The sequence below is a fragment of the Sylvia atricapilla genome, chromosome Z (genome assembly GCF_009819655.1).
Source record: "Sylvia atricapilla isolate bSylAtr1 chromosome Z, bSylAtr1.pri, whole genome shotgun sequence".
In the NCBI taxonomy this organism is placed as follows: domain Eukaryota; kingdom Metazoa; phylum Chordata; class Aves; order Passeriformes; family Sylviidae; genus Sylvia; species Sylvia atricapilla.
Window position 1 is genome coordinate 84,362,731 of NC_089174.1, and position 24,860 is coordinate 84,387,590.

The 24,860-nt window shown below is 39.0% G+C and overlaps 1 protein-coding gene across 1 annotated transcript in view; it reads left to right on the forward strand.

Annotated features, from left to right (window-relative positions):
- Positions 1-23,405, forward strand: part of MRPS27 (mitochondrial ribosomal protein S27) — a 42,604-nt gene extending 19,199 nt beyond the window's left edge. The window contains exons 5-11 of the mRNA XM_066339464.1: positions 11,361-11,475; positions 11,983-12,061; positions 13,336-13,451; positions 14,957-15,059; positions 17,202-17,344; positions 18,824-18,979; positions 23,009-23,405. Of these exons, the coding sequence (XP_066195561.1) occupies positions 11,361-11,475; positions 11,983-12,061; positions 13,336-13,451; positions 14,957-15,059; positions 17,202-17,344; positions 18,824-18,979; positions 23,009-23,248 (952 nt within the window). The 3' untranslated portion in view covers positions 23,249-23,405. The remainder of the gene's footprint in view (positions 1-11,360; positions 11,476-11,982; positions 12,062-13,335; positions 13,452-14,956; positions 15,060-17,201; positions 17,345-18,823; positions 18,980-23,008) is intronic.
- Positions 23,406-24,860: the final 1,455 nt, after the last annotated feature.

Here is a 24,860-nt window from a genome sequence, read left to right on the forward strand (position 1 = left end):
TACCTCTTTCTGTTTCTGAGATTTAGTTGGTAAATCCTTGGTTTCTAATTAGGTTGACTAAACCCTGAATAGTCCCTTCCACCTTCCTTTTGTGTTTTTGTGGAGGGCGTTGTGGGGTAGAAGAACAGTATGGGTTTGGAAAAAGCTCAGATAGAAGTCCGAGCCTCTCTTGTCAGCTGATTTTATCCTGTTTCCTAAAATCCTGATGTGCCCTTGTCCCTGAAGGGGAATGTCCCCAGGCGTTTCAGCTGCCTCTCTGTCTCCCCTTCGCTACATCAGTTTGAAAGCCTGAGGGACTCAATTAAATGTAGTGTTGGTTATTTCAGAAATAATATTGTAGCTGCTCTCAGCTGCTGATTTCCATCTTCACCACTGATGCATCTCTCTGGGATCCTGGACTGCACATCTTTGAAAAGTGCTGGGGTTGTCCTTGCCTCTCAGCTTTCATCTAATTAATGAACATGTGCATGTGTGGTGTGCCAGGTCTTCAGCTGATTGAGGCAGGTCCCCGGTAGCTTGGAGGAGCTGTGTGTTTTCTCTTTGGACCGGGTGAGGATTCGACCCAGGATCTAGTTTAGGGAGCATTTAAGCAGCAACAAAGAATGCTTTCTTGGAATTATTGTTAAAATTGGAAAGCGATGTACAAGAGAGCAGCTGATAGAAATGCCTGTTTGCTCAGCTGTTAATGTAGGCCCAATAATAATTCCCTTTCATGCTGAAAAGTGAACAGAGATTTTGGTTATTCCCCCCCCCGCCCCCAGTCTCTTCAGTCTAGAACTTGTCAGGCTGAAACCACACAAATCTTGGCATCTGGATTTGCAAGCAGATTTTCACCTTTATGAGTAATAATATGTTCTTCAAGAATTGATGTGGATATAAAGCTGCCTTTAATCTCCAAAGTCAACTGTATCGTGATGCTCTGTATGGTGATACTTACTCTGCCCTCTCCTCTGTAATGACTGTTTTCACTTAAAAAAGGAGAAAAATACTCCTTTCTTCAGAGTTCCACTAGGGAGTGAGCAGAGCTGGACTAAGTGGAGCTACAAACTAAATCGATGGCCTCTGGCAGCAGACAGCTGGGTGTAAAATGGGCAGTATCTCCCTCCCCCTTGTCTACACTACCTATGCCAAAGCTGACAAACCAGACTGGCTGCTCGTGTCTCTGACTGGGGGAGGACGAGGTGTAGCAGCTACTGTGGGAGCATGACAGCAGAGCATGTGCAGCAGGAGTGGGACAGTCCACTTCACCAGAAAAAGAATTTTTTTTTTTGCCTTCACTGAAGTTGCTGTCCTGCAGTGATCACTTCTTTTTGTGGTTTTCCTTGCCCAGATTAAGTCATAAAGCAGCAGATTCTGCTTCCATAAGATACTGTTGTGTTGTTTTGAAAGTCATGATGCATTGGAGAAATAAAGCCAGACAGGAAGGCATGCAGTATGTAAATGAACATAGTTGTAGTGTTTCTCCTGCTCTTCTGTCTCCCCTGTTCTCCTGTGCAGTGGGTAACATGACATGTATAAGGGCTCTGTACCATGTCTTGGGGAACTGGTGCTGTAAATGTGCAAAGCCTGAATACAAGGTTCTGAGTAGAGCACTGTAAAAGGGCAAAGTAGCAAGTAATCCTGGCCTTGCATGGTGGACCAGTTGTTAGCAGAACCAAAAGCATTAGGGAGGTATCATAGAATATGCTGAGTTTGAATGGACCAGTCGGGCTCATTGACCCCAACTCCTGGCTCTGCACAGGACACCCCAAGAGTCACACCATGTGCCTGAGAGCATTGTCCAGATGCTTACTGGACTCTGGCAGGCTTAGTGCTGTGACCACTATATTTATAACTAGCAATCTTGGATGTGTTCGTGTCTCAAAAGGGGAGAAGCAAGAAAATACCTTTTTGCATTATGAAATCCACTGCCTGTTCTGGGTAGCGTGGCCTCATTTAACTGTGCAGCTTGGAGCCACCTACGCAAGGGAGCATTTGTCCTACAGTACATGCAGTACTTAAAGAGAGGTACCTGCTGTCTCTCTTTAAATAACAGATCTGACTGCAGTCTTTTTCTGAAAAAAAATCAGAGTAAAACAATCATACAGCTGGTAAGAGCCCACAAATTTCAAACTGCTGTACAAAATGCTTGATGTACTTGCTTTTATGTTTATCATTGATGTACTTGCTTGATGTACTTGCTTTTCCTTGAGATTGATAGAACATGGAGCCAAAGGGTTTTTTGGTCCCACTGGTCTCAGAAGTTAGGTATACAAAGAGGTATGCTAACTACATCCTCACAAGTACTGTCAATGGGTACTGTGGTTAGAGAACAGTTAAAAATGTGTAAAGGACTTGAGCATTTCTTGTTACTCATTGCTAAAAGTATTTTTATTAGGAAAATGCATGGTTGGAAGAAAAAATAAACACCTCTAAGCATTGCTCAGTGAGACATGACGTGAAAAGTACACAGTATAATGATGAACTTTCTGGTAGTCAAGGTCTGCCTATTCACCAGTGGTCGACTTTTTGGGAACAGTTGTCTTTCTGACAGTGGCTGCGGCTGAAACTGCAGCTAATCAGGGGTTTTGTTCTCTTTTTAGGTGTTTACATTTAATATGAAAGTCTTCATATCTGCTCCTCTTCACTTGTGGGGTGCAGGAGGAGAGCGATACACAAGGACATCACACTGTAGCAGTGAAAAATGTAAAGAGCACAGCTATTAGGTCAAAATTAGGCTAACTTGAATTGTGTGTCTGTGGCAGCAAATCTGAAAAGGTGAAACCTGAACTATACAAATCCAGTTTGTGAAGTATTTGGCAGCAAATGCAAGTTTTGACTCTTCCCCAGCTTAAGTTGGTTACTGAGATCCATTCAGTATTTGTATTCCTGAAGCACTGTCTTCCCAGCACCTCTTTTTTGCTCTGATTGCATGTGGTATGAACTGAGTAATACTGCAGAATAAACAGTTTGGCTTGTACACTTCTGTATTGCAACTTTTCACATACTCAAGACAGAAATACATCATTTATGATCTGTACAAGTTCAGCTGTGATCAAACTGAAAAGTGTCAAGGGTTATGTCAGCCGGTGTAATGTTACAGTAGTTTGAAGCTAATGTGTGATGTATTTCTGGGGGCTGTTTTGTGAACCATAAAGAATTTGAGTCAAATAAATGGAAAATGCAGCATAGTCACAATATAGACTGCAGCTCTGAGTGAATTAGGTCTCTAACAAAACTACATTAGTTTTGCCCCACGTTAAATTTACACTGAATATTAGGCATGTTTAAAAAGTTGCTGTTTGCAAATACAATGATGGCAATGTCTAGTTAAAGACAGAGATTTTTTTCCTGCCATAAAATCAAGAAGTCATTATTTGCTTTTCTTGACAGCAGTTTTTATGCACACGTGTGAAATATGCCTTTTTAAATATGGCCTGAAAGGGGTATTCTGTCATAATTTAGGCTTAGTGCTAAAAGGCTTAGAAACACCTTAATGTGTGATGGACTTCCCTCTGACACTGAACTATCACAGAGCTTAGAGTCACTGTTTTGTCTGCATGGAAAGCCCTTGGTGCTACATCTACAGTTACTGGAAAGCAAGCTTGACTGTGGCATCCCTGCTAAGGGAAGGAGGTTTTCTAAAACATCTGCAGTAATTTATTTTCAAAAAAACTAAGCTTAGTGAGCTTTAAAGCAATTTAGTCCCTCAAATGACGTAAAGTTTTCTGTGGTTGAAGAAAGTCCATTACATGAGTATTGTTTGGTACACAAAAAATTTTAAACTTAGTTTCAAAGTACAGCTAGTGGGAGCTACCTTTCTGCTGGAAACTGAGTTTCTGGCAGCTTTTAGTGGGCAGTCACTTGGTAAAGTGAAGGGGATACAAGGTGGTAACAGTAACTAGAAATTGCAAGTAGGCTTTTGCAATAATATCTTTTTCATTTTTAAAAATAAATTGAAGACCTGTGTACTTGCTTCTAGAGAGGTTTAATTTGTTAAAGTAATGAGAGGCATAGCTGAGTTCATAAAATGGTAGCAATCAAGTCAGTGCTTTACTCATATGTTCCTTTTTTTACAGCCTTGTGTTAAGCAGTCTTCAGAGATCCATGTAAAAGAATCCAGCAGAACTGACCCTTTGTTGGGCTTTGAAACAGGAAGTTTTATCCTGATGCACTTTGAAATTGCTGAGAATAAAAAAAATTCCCTGAAGAAAGGAATGTAGTGTCTTGTATGGTTCTTAATTTGTCTGTTTTTGTATGCCAGGATACCGGAAAAAGATATAATTAGTGGAAGAGTTGGTTTTAAATTAGACTTTATTATGGCTGCATGGGGACAAGGAAAGGCACTTGAGAGAATCTTACCAGAATCACTATAGCAACAGCTCACTTCATCATTCCCTGTGTATTTTCTCAGCCTGTGGTACTTTCTATACAGTGTTAGTGACATTTATATGCAAAAACAATTATTTCAATTCTAAGTCCAGAGGTACTTGTCACAGAGAGCTTTGTCCTTTACAGTCAATAGTTTGGGGAGATGTTGGGCTTTTTATTATTGTGATTATTATTATGACACAACCTTTTCTTCTTAATTGTTGCTCTTTGAGCGAATTTCATCTTTATATGAAATTTTATAGATTCTTCATGTGTGTGAGAAGAAAACTGGATTTTTCCTGATTGTCTTTTTTGTTTAAAGGAGTGGGAGATGTGAGTGATGGGGTAACTATTATCCTGGGAAGAAGAAAAAGATACAAAGTACTGGATTCAAAAATCTGTTTATTTGGTGTCCTTCATTGCAGTTCACCTCTTCATTTTGTTAAGTTGTAAAGGGGGGTTGCTTTATTCATAGTTTGCATTTGAAATAAAACTGAATGTGATAAATCTAGTTTCTCCATGAAACTAAAGCAGGTTATCACCACCTTTTCTTGGTAGCAGTGTTCTTTCACTTACAAGTCATGCTGAGGATTCCCAAATGTCCATTCCTAGTGAGCTAGCTGGTGACCTTCCCTTTAACCTAGAACAAGGAATTATTTTGGTACTGGATTTTTAAATGCTTTGGTCTTTAGTTTCTAACTAGATAAGGCCTGTGGCTGATGTCATCCTATTTTAGGTTAGGCATACAGAGCATGTTCAGCCAAACTGACACAGACTAGTTCACATTCTTAGAAGTGAACTTCCTTTGGAATTCTGCCAGAGAATGCATAATTCTGAAGTACTTTGAGTCTACATGACTAGAGCTTTTTAGGAAACACATTTAGCAGCCTTGAAGAGTTTTCCCAGGGACGGAGAGTATACTGAATGTATGTTGTCTGAGCCTTGGCTTTGCTTTTTCAGTCTGAACTAATTAGAATAAAGGTTTGAGGCATTTAAGGTGAGACTGTGGGATATTAATCAGGCTGCAGTCTGCAGGATTGCTGCTTTGTGCTTTGCAAACATTTCTAGGGGGTTTCAAGGCTGCTTGGTGAAACCTGGTGGCACAAGGTTGGGAGACTGACTCTACGGCAGTTTTGTAATGTTGACTGCCTATGGATGGAAGGGTTGATAAATAATTTAGATACTTTTCAAGAATACCCATAGTTGTTTAAAATACTGCAATACCAAGAATACCTATAAATTGCTTTGAACTTTGCCATAGGCTCCTTGACTATTGTAATGCTATTACTTTTGTGATGTTTCTTAAGTCTATGAGTAAGCAAAGCATTCTTTCATGCTGTGGTAAACTGCTTGTTCATTCATACATTTTTTTGAAATTTATAAAATTTATCTAGGATTTTGCAACTCTTTTGATCATCTTGTTTTTTCTTTTAATGTAATGAGGCTTGTTCCTTATGTTCGACTCTTGAAGGTGCCTTAAATTCATCAAAAGGAGGAAGAGCATTTAGTGATAAGAGGTTGACAACAATGGGCAGAAATACTTGTGTCAGAAATTCAGCTTGTCATCTGTTACTTAGCTAAAAACTGTCAGAATAGCTAGGTCAGTAAAGAATAAACTACATCCTAGCTGCTGTATGGTGAATGCTATGTGATAGTAATTGTTGGAAAGAGACTTTGTGATGCTGAGCTTTCTATGCATGAATGTAGTTTTGAGCAATGCAATAGCTACCCTGAAACTACTGAATAGTGAATTCTTTCCCTTCAGTTGTTGGAAGAGGAAGGTGATATTCTGAGTCTTCCTAAATAGCTGTTGTAGTTACTTCTAGCCAAAATATCTCCTTTATCAGATCTAGTTTTATTACTAAACTTAAGGGTTAAGAAAAAGGTGAACTTGCAGTGTTGAAGTGAACAGAAATAAAAGCTGAATGTGGTTTAACATGAAACAAGACATGATACTAAAAATATCCTTAAAGTCACCTGCTCAGCCTTGATGTTTGGCTGTGGTTCTATACTGTAGTTTCTCTGTATCTGATAATTTAAGTCTGTTTTGGGGCCATCATCAGACATGTATCAGTGGTGTAAGAGCTCTGTTCAAGAGGAAATCTTGAACAAAAGTGTTGTACATTAAATATGAATTCATGTGGAGGTGGAGAGAGCTTAATTTAGGAGAATTAATTTTAGCATCAAAGCAATCAGGTTAAATTAATTCAAAATAAAAGATGTGTAAAGTCAATAAAACCTAAAATAGAGTAGGGCCTGAATATGGGGTGGTTTTTTTCAGAGAGTCTGCTTGTGTCTGCCTCAGCCTTAGACTATGCTCTGTTACAGTTATCAGGTCTAATTCTTTAACCTGATTTATTACTACTTTTGATAAATGAATTTTTACAGTACACATACTACATTAGTCTTTTATTTCAACACAAAAATGATGTGTTCCCTCTGTTTTTGACTGTAGGCAGTTAATGTGTGAGATATTTTCTATAGGACTGGTAGGATTACACATGAAATTTTTAAAGGATTTATACAAAAAAAGGTGAAGGCTAAAATGGCTGACAAAGAAGAGATGGAAAAATAAAGTTCTGTTGATGTTCAGAAGGAAATTTCTGTCAATAACGATTGCTTTTCCAGGATTCTTTTCTTTGACACTGATGTATGAGCAATGCTTCTGGGTCCATTTAAAATGTAGATTATTTTCCCGAAGGCTTGTGGCTTGAAATGACAAACAAAGGGAGAGTTTTGGGTGACAGCCTTCCAGTTTCCATGCTAAGCCTGCCTGGAATCCATTTGATCATTATGCACTGTAGCTGAAAAAAATGTGCCTGGGAAGGAAAAGACATGGCATTGCTGAGATGCTTCTCAGCCCTGTGTGACTTGTGTAAAATGTGGAGTTGCTTTGGATTTATTCCATTGAGATAGCTTCTTCCTGGTTTGCAGAGACATTTCCTACTGTATTGATTCATTTAAGTATCTTTATATTTTGTGTTGAGACTTTGTAGGATTTTAAGTGGATGAGAAAAAATCTGGCATCTCCCTGCCTTTTGAATGAACAGACCCATAAACATGCAGACCCACGTTTCTCTCTAGTTTTTAAAGGAGTACAAGAGATAGGAAGTGTAGGATGTGTGGATCATTACAAGGTGTTTCCTCATTAGGTCGGGTAAAGGTGGAGAAAGGAAGGATCTCTTCTTTCTGTTTCACAGATCAAGGGAGAATGGGGAAGAGAAAAAAATAGTGTCTTGCACAAGGATAGCTTCTGGGGGTATCAGAGATTGAACTGGTCCTTAAGAAAGCCACAGAGTACAAAATGGAGCTTGTGATCAACTTGCTGCATTACTCCCCTTGAGAACACAGGCTGTGTGAAAGCAGCTAGACTGTATCACCACTTGGTGGCAAAAACAAAATTGCAAGACTGAAATCAATGAGTAGGGCAGGAGTTCAGCTTTTCCACAGTGTGTGAGGGCACCAATATAAATAAGTCATACTTGCTGTAGTAGTACAGCACCCCATCAAGCACTCTCAGCATCTCTTAAACTTTTTTATTGTTTGGTTTCTTTCGCACAGCATGAGTACCCCGGCAGTGTTGAAAATAATGAGCAGTAGGACTTCATGCAGTAACTTAGAAAACTGACAATGTAGCCCAATGTGCTGGCCTATTTGTGAGCAAGAGAGTGTACTTGCTTGGCTAAAAATATTCCGGTTGCCTTGTACTGAGGCTGTACACTCCTTGTATCTCTTCCAAGTTATAATCATTTTGCAAGTACAAAGCAACTGTTAGTGAAAATCAAGCTTCTGAACTACATAATTTGAATGACTTATAAAAATAAAGAGAATTCTGGAGTATTACATTGTGTGCTGTTAGATTCTCAATGACCTTGATATTTATTAGTCTCTCTGTATTGCAGATATTTCTGTTTTTATTCCCTGTGGAGGCAGATGTTCTCAGTTCAATGACTGGAAGGATGACCATATTGATTCTTTAGCCATTAACATGAAAGTGTACCAACAGAGAGCTTCTCTAATACTGTCAGAGTTGCTTCTTGTCTTTTCTGCACACATTATAAGAATCTTGGGCTTCTCAGGGTTTTATTCGTTCTCAGAAAAATGAGTTTTAGCACCAGGCATCTGTAAGATAACCTTCTGGTCTTTCCATTAAACACACAGCAGTTGCTAGAGGCTTCCTTTATTTAATTCATTTGGAATCTTCTTTTTTCTGTAGTTTTAACTTCCTTCTGTCTTTTCATCTGTCCCTGAACATATTGCCTTGCTTAATTATATCCTGTTTGGTGATCAAAGAGAAGGAGGAGGATGTTAATGCTTGTCAAAATGATGAGCAACCTCCTCTTTTTCCTGATTCCATTTGAAACACAAGTGCCTGCCACAATATTGGTTGATTTGTCTAGGTTAACTGTAAAAAACAGTTACACTGTTGGTTTATCTTCTCAGCTACTACAATAGAGACAGAGTTTATCCTTGCATTACATGGATCAGAAATAATAAAAGATTTCAATGTAGTTGTTTCCCTTTCACTCCCAGTTCTCCTACCACATCATGGATTAATGGAAGTGTTGAGGGATCTTGTACATGCATATATACTGCATTTATGTACCAGTCCCTTCTCTTGGTTCCCATGCAACTGACTCGTAGTTAATTGTTAGAATTAACTAGAAAATTTGTTCATTGAGAAGCTGTTTGCTTTTCATTTGCGTAGCGCCTAGGACAGGCAAGACCTGATCTGAGCATAAAGATCAGCATATAAATCTTAACAGTAACATACAGACAGTAATTATATCTGAAAGATCCTGTGGTTGTCAAACATACACACATACAAACACAACACCCATGCAAAAATCAGTCCCAGCCCTATAGAAGCTAATGTGCAGATTTTTTTACAAGTTTTTTATAACATGCCTCAGGATTTTGTGCACATTGATTCCAGCAATGAGTGTTGACTCAGGATCAGCTTTGTTCTGTTTCTAAGCCATATTGCATCCCTGTTAGGCCTTCTGCTGCCCAAGTCCAATTTTACTTTGAAAGCTGAAAGGTTTCATTACAGTAAGTTTTAGCAATCCCAAGGTGCAGGAAGTATTGGACTACTCTCTAACTGTGGTGTGTGGTATACTCAAGAGAATAAAGAGAGCTGTGAAAAGGCTGAATATTCAAATGCATTTAAAACAGCTGATTGGGTTTTTTGCTGTTTTTTTTTTTTTAATACTTGCTTTTAATTTGCGAAGATTGTATCAGTAGAAGGCCTAAGTATTTGAGAGCATCAATGTCACACTTTTTGAAAAACGAGTCTGTTGTTTTCCACTTGTGAAACAGTATTAAACATTTAATGAAACATTAAAAGATGTTGGCACCATTATTGTTCTGTGCTGGTGTTCCAGCTTAACCCTTCTTAAATGGCTAGTGAAAGAGTACAGCAATTAGATAATTTTTTCATCAAAATATGATTAAATCCAAGTTCCTATAATTGATACTTCCTGAAAGCATTTGTCCATGATGCAGGACTTCAATTCTTGCTCTTCTCAGTATCTGAACTCCAGAGAGAAGAAAATGGAAAGCAATTATAGCAACAGAATGGATGCTTGTAATTTAATATTCAAAGCATGCTTTTCTTTTTCAATTAAATTCTAATTTAATAGGGAGATTTCATATGCCACTTACAAAAACGTGTATTTTGACTCTGTAGTTGTTCAGCTCCACTTTTGGCATGGCTGTCTTCTTCATTCTGAAGGCTCTCTAGGCTGCAATACTTTTCCAGGCTTGGTCATCTGTGTAGCCCTCAGTGATAGACAAGAGATTTACTGAGGGGGAAAGGGGGTTGGTGGCCACATTAATCTGTAAACGTTCTGGAAAGCATGCTCATTCAGATGGAAGAGTCAACCCTGCCTCTAAATGGTGCTGCAGCTTGGCTTGGGGCTGCAAGCATCTGCACATGAGCTCAGTCATTGTTGTTCTTTACAGAAAGTGGCAGTCACTTCTGTGCTGGGGACTGAGATCAGTTTTCGTTTGAATTGAGAAAAGACCGCATGCATCTCTTCACAGGGGGTGTGAAATTCAACTCAGGAACAAGGCAGCAGCCCCTACCACTGAACTTTTAACTGATGTTTGAATGTTTGCCAAAGCTGAAGTTTCATGTGCTTTTTTGTCACCATTTCTTCAAATATGGAGCAATGGGCAAGTTTCTGAATAAGGATGAAATGAAATTAAAACTATTTAATTTTACAAATTAGGTTGAGCACTGGAGTGGGTTGCCTTGGAAGACTGCTCAAGTCATGGCATGAAGTGTCTCAGAATAGATTAAACCAGTGCAGAGGGGCAGGAAAAGGCTTTTCAGCAGAGTTCCCCTGTGCATGAGGTATGCCTCACTGATGAAGCATTTCTAAGGCAAATGGAGCATGCAGCAGCCCAGGGATGACCTGTGCTGAAGCATAATGAATTCTTAACTTGTGAAGTGAGGCATGATTTAGAGAGGGTGAGAGACACGAGATTACAGAAGCTCCAAATTTCCAGATGCAGTTATATTTTGATGTCATTCTGATGCTTGCTGATGTCATCAGTTGTAGCTCTTTGCAAGATCAGCAATATTATACGTCAAAATGTTATACAACACAATCTTACACAATCACAAGGACAAGGTAAAAAAAGTACTACAGTATTTATATCAGTCTCAGGTGGCCTTCATAAATATACCAAACTGTAATTTTTTGGTGGGTTTTTTCATGGAAAAAGCAGTAGACTTTCTGGAAAGTGAGAAGTTAAGATATTATGCATTTGTGAAAAGGTCAGATTCCCCTTTGTGCATACTATTAATGTGTCAAAGTGTTGTTTTTCTTGCTTGAAAGGGCTATCTGGAGCTCTTTAGAGAGGAGTGATTGACTGCAAAGTCAGACATGGAGAAATTTATATCTGACTTAATGAATGGTGAAGTTTGGAAAATCGTAGTTGGTTGATTACGGAATTTGTTTCTGTGATAGCATAATGTCACCAAAGCTTATTTTCATCTTTAGGTTTCGGCATAGCCCAAATTCTTGGTACTTGAGAGACTGGACCATTCATAGCTGGATCAGGCAATGCTTAAAATATGGTGCTCAAGATAAAGCCTTATACACAATACAAAACAAGGTAAGTTTTTCCAAGGAGGAGGCATGAATATATTTGATCAGGTTTTTGATTCAACTGTGGCTTGACAGGATTTCCTGTTGCAGCCAGGTCATGTAGGCTGTGGTTTTAAGTTCAGATTTTTCATCGAAATACAAATCACTGTTGCATTTGAATTTTAGTGACAGCCTTTTTGCAGCTTTAAATCCTTTCTTTTCTCAGAAAGCCTTTTGGTTTTCAACAGCGTTGGTGTCCAAAACATGTTAAATGCAGAGGAGGCATAATAACGTGACAGACAGTGCCATTCCTGGTCTGAAAGGCTCAGATAAACTGCTAAAACAAATCCAGTGCCTCAGAAGTTGGAGGGCCTACATCACAGGAGCCATGCTAATCTCTTGTGTTGCTTGCCTGTACGTTGCATCAGTATGCAGTGTCGTGGTTCTACTGCTTCTGAGATCTGTAGCACTGTGCATGGGAAGACTTGAACAGCACATTTCTGCACACTGAACTTTTTTTCCTTCTTTTCTTCAGGTTCAGTATGGAATTTTTCCAGATAATTTTACATTTAATATTTTGTTGGATTGCTTTATAAAGCAGAAGAAATACAAAGGTGAGAAAATACATGCCAATGCTGCATTCATAGTTGTATGCTCTTATATTAACAGAGCTTTTCTTTGAACTAAAAACTTTTAGCCATATTTTTAATGAATTAATCATAAAACACAACTTCACCTTCTCCTGAACTATTTTTTGTGTGTTTTTGTCTAGGCTTTTTTGGGACTTTATTCATTTTATAATTTTGAAAGTTGTGTGATTCTCAGTTTCTGCTGTTGCTATTGATCCTAGTGCAAGTGTAAACCATCTTCTTTAGTTACAAGTCTGACGTATGTGCTAATGATATGATAGACTTATTAGTGACAATTAATTAGAGTGCTACCAGAATCAAAATGCATGTTGGTATTCATCTTCCATACATTTAGATGTTCAGAGATCTACATACCCAAACTATTTGTGTAGGCTTTCTGCCTGTCACTGGAGCAAGCCAGCTATGCTGAATTGCCATACTGGGGCTACCTTTCATTATTGACTGTTTTAAGTGTTTGGATGAGTAATCCTCTCATTTTTGATGACAGATACTAATTTTGATGACCCATTTTAATTTCACTTCAGGTTTTCTAGTACTGTAAACTTGCAGTGAGCTTTTCTTTGCATAAAGCTCTAACTGAAAGGAACTGAAAGATTTTGCTAAACAACAAATTAATGCATGTAGGTTTTTTTATTATTATTTTGAGGCACACCCCCTCCATCTTTGAATTCCCCATAATTTTATCTGTATTTCTTTTCTGCGTGAAACTGAAGGCCTTTTTACAAACTGTCCTTCCTGACAGGAAGTGTCACTAGAACTCTGTGTAGAGCTCTTCTACAGCATTCCTTACTTAATAGAGACCACTGTGGGTGATCTGTGACAACATTTCTGCTCCTTTATACTCTGCTGTCTCCCTAAGGCTAATGAAGTTAAGCCAGTCTTCTCTTGTTTGTAATCAAAACAGAAGAACAAAGAAATAATTTTAAATTTTTTTTAAATGATTGAAGAGCTGAGAAAGGAAGAGCAAACTGAAGTGTGTAGAGCTAAGATGATTTTTAAGAGCTCCTTAGCTGTAGTTTCATGCTATTCAACCCATTCTTCCTTCTTGTAGTGTTTTTGAGCAACCCAAAGGAATAGGACTAATTCTATAGGTGTATTCTTATTGAAAGAAATGTTTAACTTTCTCTTGAACCATTTCAAAGCATGCTACAATAATAAAGTGTCAGTGAACATGGGTGGGTGCAAAAGGAAGATATGTATTGGAAGCTATGCTGATTAAATACCATTTTCCTCCATAGATGCTCTGTCAATAGTAACAGAGATCATGCTCCAAGAAAGTTTTGATGAACCATCAACACAGCTTCTTTCTCTATATGTTTTATACCAGTGCCTGGGCACCAAGGCTGAACGTACGGTAAGCTGACCACACTCAGAATGACACACAGAGCCTCAGCTTCCAAGTGTTGTGGTGCAGTCAGTTACACGTTCAATCATGAATATATTTTATTTCCCCTAAGTATACCTGGGGAAAAATCCTCTGTTTTCTCATTATTTTCATTATTTTTGCAACTGCAGAAGAAAGAAAGAAAGGAAAAAAGAAACATGCAAGTTTTTTTAGAACCATTAAATCACTTGTCACCCTTTTACTCCTTTCTCTGAAAGGCAAGGGTATGTAGGGATTTTCAGGTATAATGTATGCCCATTTGAAGGATGTGAGTTGATACTTCAATTCAAAGCAGACTATCAATTACCACCAAAAAAAGTGTCACTTGTTGTAAACAGTCCTGTTAAGCTGAGTATTCCTCACTGTCAGAGCTTGATAATGGTGATGTTCCAGAATTATAAACCATTTTTACTAGGTTTTTTTAGTATTCTGTTTGGTTTTAGGTCTATTTCTTCTTATTACGTATCTGTTTTAAAATTAAATTTGTTACATTTCTCCTGTCTCCAAGGATTACGGGTGTATTATTTACAGCTTCCTTACTTAAGGCCAAAATGACAGTTCAGGGTCTTGAAAGTTGCATTATTCTACCTTTGCAGAAGGGGCTCAGTCAGTGAAGGACTCTGCCATGATCTCTGTAGCAAGCTATTTTTAATACAGTTTGGCACAAGCCTTCAATAGCATGTTGCCATCTATATGGCAAATGCTTGAAGCCTCCATCTGCATTGCATGAAGCATCTTCCAAAATGTATTTTACAGGTTTGCCTTCAGGTTTTACTGAACTGGTTTATAATTTGAGTTTTCACCAAAGAAGAGAAAAGCACATTTACCCTACTGGATATTTTTGTCATTTCCTAGAAATCAAGTTTGCTTAGTCACTTGTATGTGACCAAGCAAAGGGAGTAAAATCTCATTTTTCCATTGTGTTTGTCCATGTTGCATATCCATACTGGAGAGATAAGCATTTGTCAGTGTGTGTAGTGTTTCATGAGAGCTGAATGTGCAAGCAAGGGTGGTGTGAATGTAAGACATATTTTAAGGCAAGCTTATTTATATAGCTGTGACTTAATATGCATTTTGAAGTAATCCCATTCAAAGACATAGATGAAATAATATTTTTTATTTCTATACACCATTCAAAATACCATTCAATGCCTCATAATGCTCAGCACCATTTTTTTTTTTTTTTTTGCATTTGGTTTAAGAGGTAGGGGTAGACATAGATAAGAGAACTTTATTGCAGAATTTCAACCACTCATATTTTACAGTGTTCTTTAAAGAGAGTAGTTTCTCAGTACAATTCATACTGTTCCTTGGGACAGATACACTGTAACTGAACACTGGACATGTTTAATGGTTCTTTACTTTATTGCTAAGATGTGATGAAACCCATGTGTGCTGTCTTTGCTGCCATTTTATATTTGCGTATGTTAAGGAACACTTACTTAGTTTTTAGATACCTTTTTACCTATTTACAGTGGGAAGAAGAGAGAAATATTGGAGCATCACTATTGCTCACGGGTCTGAAGCAAAGTAACACTGTGGGTTTTAGTTCCCAGCTCTATGGCTATGCACTCCTTGGTAAGTTTTACCTCCCTCAGTTTTTCCCCCTTGTCTTCAGTGGCTGAATTAAATTGGCGTCTTTGCTTTACTAAAATGTAGTCAAGGAGAAGGCAAAGGAAAAAGAAAAGAAATAGTGGAAGGCCAATTTCAGACTTACGACTGAACCTGTTTTGTAGGCCTGGAGGGTAGAACTGATTTGAATTTGATTCATCAGACAGCTTCAGAATCAACTTCAGGACTTCCCGCAAGTTTGGGTTAGATGCTGAAAGAGAGAAGATACTATTAAATAATAGTGGGATTGGTTTGTTGGTTGACTAACAAATTAAAAATATATCCTAAAGTACAGATTTCTGTTACACACATTATAATATGGACAACAGACTCTTCTGGTTAATGAGCATCTTAAAATAATCTTCAGACCTTATGGGGTGGGAGAGCACAGCCTGGAAAACACTATGTTTAGAACTTAGTAGTCACTGTAGAGTGAATGTTGGGGGTGTGAACAGCAGATAGCAGTGCCTTTATCCTGTATCAGTTAAGAAGTCTTCACTGTTAATGGCTTGCTGTATAGTATTAAAGAGAAGTTAGATCAAACTACATTTAGAATTGAAGGAAAGGGAAATGGGCAAACAATTCTTTAATTTCCTCTGAATCTGTAGTGGAATATAGTGCAGATAGGTTTTGTTCTTCTCTACAAAATGATTATTTACTAGAAAGTAAGTAAGTAGTGAACAATTAATTGTAAATTTTCGTTTCATTACTGCATTATTGAGGGTAATAAAAAGTGAATTTGTTCTTCAAATGTCACCTCGAACTATGATGTGCGGTGGCAGAGTTAGGATGTTGATTTGTATTTATCATGACTGTAAAACAAACAAGTTAATTTTCAGTCAGAAAAGGGGATAAATGTGAAAACTAATCTGAAAGCAGTATTTTTCATAGCACTGTAGTTTGTAATCCAGTGGAGATACTGGTACAAACAGGGACTTTGCTGTCCAATTGGCATTCAGTTTGGAGAGTTTTAAATGTCATACAGATTGGTGGAGTAGTGGCTGTATTTCAAAAATGCGCTTCACTCTTGTCTGAGAGCAATTGTGCTTGGTCCATGACGTTGACATTCAGCGGATCAAAAGCTATTTACTGTTATGTCACATATTCCAAAGTCTTGCCAACACTAATGGAACTGACCTCTGAGAGAGTAAAAGATGTCTACGGGCACAGAGTGGCCTCAAGCACCTCAGCTATTTTAATTTAGCCATGGTCCATAGGCTTTGTCTGTGCTCTTATCACCTTGATTTTCCTAAACTGTTATCTTCCATGTAAGGAGGGTGTCTTTCATCGTTTTATGTCATAAGAGCCTGAGTGCAAATTAGATTGAGAGCTTGGACAACTACTGTAAGCTACACTTGAGGTGTCATCTGTTATGATGACAATAACAAAATCAAAGCCCAGGAGTCACAATCATTGAAAAATTGGATCAACTACAATGTGATGTGCATTTTCTCTATTACACAGGAGTTTCATGCTCTCAAATAATTACTTTCAGAAGGAAAGCCACATTTTAAGGGATGCAGTACATCACAGGTCCTGCTAAAGTCAGTGAACACCTTGTTGCGTAGACTGTCTTATATCGAGGACCAAAATTTCCTTTTTGGCAGATGTCCCGTATTTTCTCAGGAAGTCTCAGCAGAAACAGGGGTAGTAAGCTGGGAACTTAGCCATAACATGTGCTGTTAGGGGTGAGTAAACCCTAAAGGCCTCAGAGGTAAATCTGGAGAATTAGGCTTAGTGCACACATGCTCCACAGTCAGCTGAAAGCTAAGAAGACATTTGTCTGAGATCTTCAGGCATCCTTCTACAAGCTGCTGTTACAAAGCCAGACAACCAGAAAACCTGGCTACTTACTCTGATTTCCATCTGGGCAAAATTTCTAGGGCAATGGGGAGGTACCAGAAACAGGCACATAATTAGATGAAGTTGAGCAATAAGAAGGCACCTTAATAAAATAAGGCAATGGAAGTTCGATTTGTAGAAGTGTGGTTTTTTTACCATGGAATCCAAGACACTTGCTGTCATTGCTAGAAGCCAGAGCCAACCTTTACAGGTTCCATTATGGTTCAGATGTTGAACCACTAACAATAAAATTTGTTTTTATCACAGGGAAAGTGGAGTTGACAAAAGGATTAAGAGCTGTATACAACCTAATGCCACTGATGTGGACACCTGGATATTTGAATAGAGCCTTGCAAGTGATGGAGAATGTGGCTTCGTTGTCAGGGGGCATCAAAATCTCTAAAGAGGCTGTAAGTATAAAGGCTATAACCCACTGAACAAGGGGAATTTCACATAAGACAAACTTCACAGTAAAACCTGTGAATTCTCTGCCTTGTTAATGAAAAGGTGCTTGCAAACTTCAGAGGCCTCGACAAGATGGGAGAAGTAATGTTTAGAACAGAATCACTGCTTAAGTTGATGAGCCAGTGATAATGTCTACTGGCATGTCCTTGGCAATGAGTGTGTGTTACTGCCACAGACCATTTAAGTATGTTTTATAAGCTTGCCCTCCCTTTAGAGACACCTGTGTCTGTGTCACAGGAAACATGTGTCTGCAGGGATGGGAAGACACCTTTGTTTCTCAAGTTTTTGAAACCCCTCGTGGATATATTTTTTAGCAGTAAGGATGAGGTATCACATCTTTCTCTCATAGCTAATTGTATGTATTCTCTACCCTCAGATGATGGCCTGAGTGGTACTTATTCAGAAAGTTGACAGAGTGATTTCTTGAAAGTTGACTGAGTTGCCCTCAGTCAGGGAGAATGGGTAGATTCGGTCCACGAGGTCAGCACTAACTAAGGGACTCAGGGCTTAGGAGTGCTGTGGAGAATCAGGCTGATCCTGGAATCAGACAGCTTAGGAGTAACTTAGTATGTCACTGCCACATGGGCTGGAGCATAGAAACGTCGTTGAGGTCTTTCCTCCTCTTGGTGCTTTTTCCTGAAGGTGTCCCTGATGATGGGAGCCTCCCTTTTGCTCTATGTCATTATTAAACTTGCAGTCTCAAACAAAAGTCCAGGGCACTGCTCAGCAGGTGCTCCTACCTATTGCTCTGTTTTCTGAAGCTTCTCTGTAATACTGGACAGTCCAAGACAGGTCACATCTGTGGCTTCCACCCTCTTGAGGTGTGGGTTTTGGAGGTATCATTCTTACTTTAAGTCTGAAGAACTCAGTTTAAACACTTGTGGGTTTTTTTTCTGCTTATAAACCCTTGACAAGTTAAGGAGCTCCTGATCTTGCTCTGGGTTGTGGATTAACATCCTGGTGTTGAAACAAGGCTGTACCTCTTTCTGGTGCAGTAGATCCATAGAAGATGTTATCTGTCTTCATACTGATACTGTAAAAACAGTAAATACTATTATTACCTTGAAATGCTATCTGTATAGAGGTGCTTTTTCCTTTGTTCAGTGAATAACTAAGAACTTGTAAAAGAAGGTTCTTGCTGATTCTTTACTAATGCTGCATCTCTGTACATATCTATTAGCAGAGCCCAAAAAGCAATGCATTGACTGTGAGTGAGAGCCGCACACTCCACGATCCCAAGCACAGTACAAAATTTTTCCAAGCTTGTCTCATTTCCTTTTAGAATTTGGTTTTCTGTTTCGCGTTTACAGAAGTCATCTCAAAATACAAGGGATTTAATGAAGTTGTTTGAATTTTGACGGTTGTGTTACTTGGATTATATTTTTAAACTCTTGATGCTAACAATGACAAATGTGATTGTTCAGATTGATGCCTTGGAGACCATTCTTCAGTCTGTCCTTGAAGCCAAACCTGATCTAGAATCTGCTGAAGAAGCCAAGAAATTGGAGCAGGAGTTGCAATGTGCAGAGTCAGAAGAAACAGAGCAGTCTAAAGTACCTGAGTACTACAGTCGATTCAAGGTAAGACAGTTTAACTTATCTAAATATTCTAAGCTGTGGTAGATCTCTGTGGTACATACTAGAAAATGCAGATGCTGACTTCTGTGGCTTGTAGGCTGACACCCCTTCAGTGCATCAGGAGTTGTTTGGCATTTTTGAAACTAATGTCAGCTTACATTTTCACTACTCCAAACAGGAAGCAGCAGCCTACAAAGACATACATGCTCAAGGCCACTTGTCTTTTGTCTGTCTGCTGGAATTTTGTCTTCACTTTTCATACATCAAAATGATAACTCCAGTCCTGTTCGCAAAAGTAGTATGTCATTAGAGACTTATTATCTGACCTTGTGTGGGCTCTTGCTCATTGAAATAAATTGTAATAGGTGTGAGACTACCCTGAATTTATTGTCCATTTGTGTACATTATAATTATGTAGGAATGCTGTACCTTGTACTTTCAGACTGGAGAATTAAGTCAGGTTCATAGCACCTTTCTTTTATCTTTAGATCGTCATGCTGATGATAACATTAGGAAACACAGAAAGCTGTTCTTAAGGACACATCTATGTAATAAGTGCATTTTATTTGGTCATCTCATAGCTATAAATTAGCTAAATGAGCTAATTTTATTGTATAATTTCTGATTTGTGCAGTGGTAAAAATCGAGTACTTCAGTTGGTAAGTTAGCTGGGTTACAGTTCCAGGAGCAGTGCTCTTTCTAAAGCCCATCAGTTTCCATTGTTCCTGCTGGATAGCTGTGATCTTGGACAGCTGTGCTGGATAGAGACTGTTCTAAAGAAATTTGTGGGTTCAGCTCTCACACACATACACACTTTTACTTCCTTTAATTTTTACTTACATAACTTTGCCACTAATCTTTAGATACTAAACTTGTGTTGTAGGCAGTTAAAACTTTTTAATTGAAGTGTTTGCAAATCAGTGGATGCTCAGCATACAGTAGTTAATGCCTGGATGAATTACAATGAATTAGGTAAACACAGGTGTCCTTTGAAGAAGGGAGTGAGACGTTTTTATGTGTGTCTTACTGTCTATCTATTGATTAGCCTTGGACAAAATAATGCAGAGTGCTCAAAATTAGGTCTGAATATCGTATTGGGGATTGGTAGTTTTCTTCTCAGCTCAATGTTTCCACAAATTCCATAATTAATCCCAATTCAGGTATTCCCTGGTGTGGCAGTGAGTGGCTTTCGGTCAAAAGACTAGTCTCAATGTTTAAAATCTGACCAGAAAAGTCTGAATATGAGAAAGACATAGCTGCTATGTGGCATCTAGGCATCCAACAGTAACAAGCCAAAATTTCTGATTGTGTAACTGAGAAAAGGAGCTCTTGAGTTAGAATCCCATTTCATCTAAGCCTGAAGGAGATCCTAGATTCTTCTCTCAAATCCATTAGGCCAGCAGCAGCAGCTCCTCCCAGTTGAGCCCTGGGACGCTCACAGGTGTAGTTCACAGGACAGAGCAGTGCACTAGAAATCCGTACAAATGTGAGGGAAGGTGGCAGCTCTGAGTGAGCTGGTACACAGGTGATGCACACAAGTGATGTTCCCAGCTGCCCCCTCTGTGTAACCCCAGCAGAGGGTTTGCACTTCTGCTGCTGAAAACAATTCAGTTGCACTTTGTCCAGCCCTGCATTCATTAGCCAGTACGTTCTTCTCCTTGAGCTCAAAACCAATTGCTCCTGGCTCCTGCACTTCCAGTTCTGTTTCACAGATCATACACCTCAGAATGCAAGGAAAAGCATACGGATTTGCTCTAGACATACACTTGCTCCCCCATGGTACTCCCTAGCATGGCCTGTGTGTCTTATGCCAACCTTCAGAACAACAATTTGTAAAGTACCTGGAAAAGGCATGGAAGTCTAACAGGTCTGAATACTTGTCCTTTGCTTCCACTAAAACAAAGAGCACATGAGGGCATTTGGCTCTTTCAGAAAAACCTGTTAGAGCTGTAATCTAGACTCTGACACTCATTTGTGTTGTAATTAGCTGTTTTCAGATCCTGTATGCTGAGGCTCACTGCTTGCTATAGTGTTCTTCAGGCAGTTCTTTCCATCTGTGCCAATGATCAGTAGACAGAGGACATTTTATCACATAAATGCTGGGAACACCTTCTCCAAAAGCAATGCACCTTCTTCCCTAACTTGTCTGCATGCAGAGCCCTGGAGACTGCTTATAAAAATCATGATTTAGCCATTTAAGAAAGTGCCTTTTTGGTACCTATGGTACAGCCTGCTGCTTTCCTAAATCAGTATTACCAATGTGTAAGAGGAGAGCAGGAAGTATTCCAGAATTTCAGAGATACCAGTAAGGGTTTAGGAGACAAGACCTGCTAGTTTGCAGTTTGTTGCCTTTCTGTATTTCAATTCCCTGTGTTTAAGTTCAGCCTTTTTCAGTGCATCCTTGGTAGAGTTTAATAGGAAGAGTGTGAATGATCTAAACTAGTTACATTTAAACCAATACATAACTAATCTATGAGCATGGTTGTCAAATTTCCTCCCCAAGCCTAGGCTATACAGTCTCTTCAGTTTTCTCATGATCCCTTGTGTACATATTGACATCTTAAAAAATAATAGAGACTAATACACCTAAATACGTTTATTGAGTTTGATTTTAGTCCATTAGCTTTGAAGACATTGGCTTTGTCTTCATTCTTTATCATAAAATAAAATAAAAAAAAAAAAAAAACCAGAGCCAAATACACAAGTCCCTCAGACTTGCACATGTAGCATTTTAAAGAGTCTAATTTGCTATCTGTCCAGTTCAGACCAGCAAGGTAAAATACAACAAATCATGCAGTTGTGTTGGCTAAGGGAGAGAGAGGTGGAGAGGCCTCAGAGGCAGCATAATAGTTTCCTGCCTAAGAACAAGCCAGAGCCTCCAGAGGGGAGCTATGGGGACCTGCATTTCAGATTATTGCCAGCATGAGCTCAGGTGAGAGGAGCACTGCCCACCACCTACACAGTGCATAAACTTTCAGTGATAACTGGAAGTCTGGAAGTGCCATTTTGTTTGGAGGAGAACAGTCCCCACATCTTTTTTCCATTGTACTGCAATGCAAAACAAGTTTCATTCAAACAAAGACAATACAGATGTACCTTTCATTAGATTACATACTTACTTTAAACATTTTCGCAAATGCTGGGCTGAGTAAAATGCTTTACTTAGAAAAAGGGTTGAGAAAATGTGTTTTTACCTAATGAGTGAACAAGGGATAAAGAATTTTCCAGTCCTGTATCATCTTCTACTGGGTTGTGTATCTGCACTTTCAAGGCAATTAATCAGAATGTTAAGGATCCATCAGGCTAAAGATTACAGAGAGCCAGAAATAGTATCACTGGATGATTCATCATCTTGAATGAATGAACACTTCATGCTGCAGGACATCTAGATAAGTAAAGCTTAAGAAAGAAAACTGGAGTTCCTTACTGAGGCTCTGCTCTGTTTCAATGTAGAATATCCCTGAAAAAATATCCCTTGCTTTAACAGTGTTGTATAATCTGTGTGAGTGTAGTTACAGCTCAGACACAGTAAGCTGGGAAGAAAAATTATGGGAGTTACTTAGTATGCTGCTAGAGAACATTTGAAGTAATGTGCACCTGTTGGGAGGGACACTGATGCAGGCAGTGTGGATGAAATAATGCAGTTGGTTTTGAGGCAAGTCACAGACCCAGAGTGTCTAAATTATATTTATTGTGGTTAACTGGTCAGCCAATCTTTGTTAACAGCAGATAACTGAACTTGGAAAAAGAAGAGAATTTGAGTAGTTAAGGAAAATAAAATTGCATCGGTTCAGTTTTATTGCTAAAAATAAAAATACTCTAGAGGTTAGCATTTCAAGAAATGACAGCAACTACCACAGTTGAAACATTTTCTGTGATAGTTACCTGGCCTGTATAGCAGCAGTAGTAATAATAATAATATTTTAGTGATATGTTTATGTGTTGTAGAGAAGTATTTTGTGTCTGATTGTTTTGTGATTGATTGACTGGCTTTCTCCTGACCACTCCCTACCAAATCTCTTTTTCTGACAGGAGGTGTACTCCAAACTGCATTCACTTGGCAAGGTTGAGTCTGAAAGCCTGTTAACCCTGACCACCCAACTTGTCAAGGCAAAACTGCCAGAATGTGAAGCAGAAGACATTGCAAAGTATGAGCAGAACCTGAAGAAGTGGGAAGAACTTCAAGTGCATCTCACAGAGAAAGAAAGAGAGATGAAAGAACAGGCTAAGCAGGAAATGGAAGCTAGGAATCTAGCTAAAGCAGCTGCTTAGTACTGAAACTAGGAATCCAGTGGAATTCATTCCTGTCAGTGAACTGAACTCACCGTTACTAATATTTCACTTCAATCATGCTGCAGGTGTGACTGAAGACAAAATTAAGCATCCCATTTTGTCTGTTTCCTGAAGTAAAGCATATATGGTTTAGAAATTTTTGTCCTGTGTATGATGTGTTTTCCTCCTACCATCAGCCAGGCAAGAGATGGGATAAAGAAAACACAAAGAAACAAAGGCCTAAGGAGTAGCTTGCCTGTGATGAAAAGTCTAGAGGGTGGAAGGAACAAAAGAAAAGGGAAGAATTTCAAACACAAGTTGTTTCAGTAGAGATTTCTCACAGGAAAGAATGCCTTTGCTACTCTGAACTGCAGACACTAAGAGGATTAACGTATATTGATTGGGGTTTTTATTTTTTCCAACCCATTTGGAAAATTTAAGCTACTATGCATGGAGTTGGAAGCCTAACTTTAGGCTGTTTTAAAAACACTGAAGAGTTTCAGCCTAGTGAGTTAGCACTTGTACATGCATTCAGATGTGTGTTTACTCTAAGGATGTTAGAAGTTTATGCATTTACTGGTGCTGCTTTGCTCCATTTCTAGTCACTAGAGAAACATGTAGTCACCTCAGCACACACCAAGGAGCCTCATACTGCAGTGCACTTTCCTTTTATATTCTAGGCACTGCTTCATGAATTTTTTGACCTAATTCCCTTCACGGTCCCATGCCCTGTTCTTCAGATCAGTAAAACAATGTAGCTATTCACAAGAGCACAAGGAAATGGCAAGGCAGGGAAGAATCATAGTGCATTTATTGTGGTTGTTATGCATCAGCATCTGTCCCTTCATACATTCCCACTGAATCTTCTCAGCTGCAGCCAGCAACTTTGTGGAGTGCACAGTGGGACAAGGTTCTTTAAAACAGGAGGACCTGAGTCCTGCAGTTTGTTAAGGCAACAGCACTGTTGTCTCACTGTGCTTTACCACAGGGTCTAAATAAGCATTTTCAATTTTATTGTGCATCTGTCTGGTTTTGCAGTGATAAAACACACACCACAAACCCACTGTAAATCCAGTGAGAACATGCTGCAGACCTGTGAACTTGTTTTAAGTGTAGGAAAGCATACATTAAATACATTAGATACCTTTCTTAGAGTTCCCAGCAAATGAACTCGGAGCCTGATTGCTCTTTCATGTCCAAGAAACTTGATTCTAAGGTCCTTAAACCCCATCTTGTCAGCAAGTCCCATAGTTTTTCGCATACAGCAATGAGAGAGGGCTGTTTCCAGCCAGATAAGTGGCTTGTCTAGCAGTGGAGTTTCCTGGAAAACTTCTGAGAAAAGTCTCCTGAAATATTTTTTCTCTTTCAAGTCCTTCAGTTTCAGAACGTGGGCTGTAGCTCCAAAGGTTTTGCAATCACTCTTGCATCCAGATTCCTGTATGAGCTTCTCTCTACAGGCATCAGCTCTTGGGATCTTCACTACACTGCAATTTTACACATTTCTCCTTGGTTATTGTTTGGCCTCTTGGCAGCACAAGGAGCCTGTTTCTGGGCTTCCACCCTCCCTCCCTCAGCCTGCTGGTAGATGCACCAGGCTGCTAATGCTAATTGA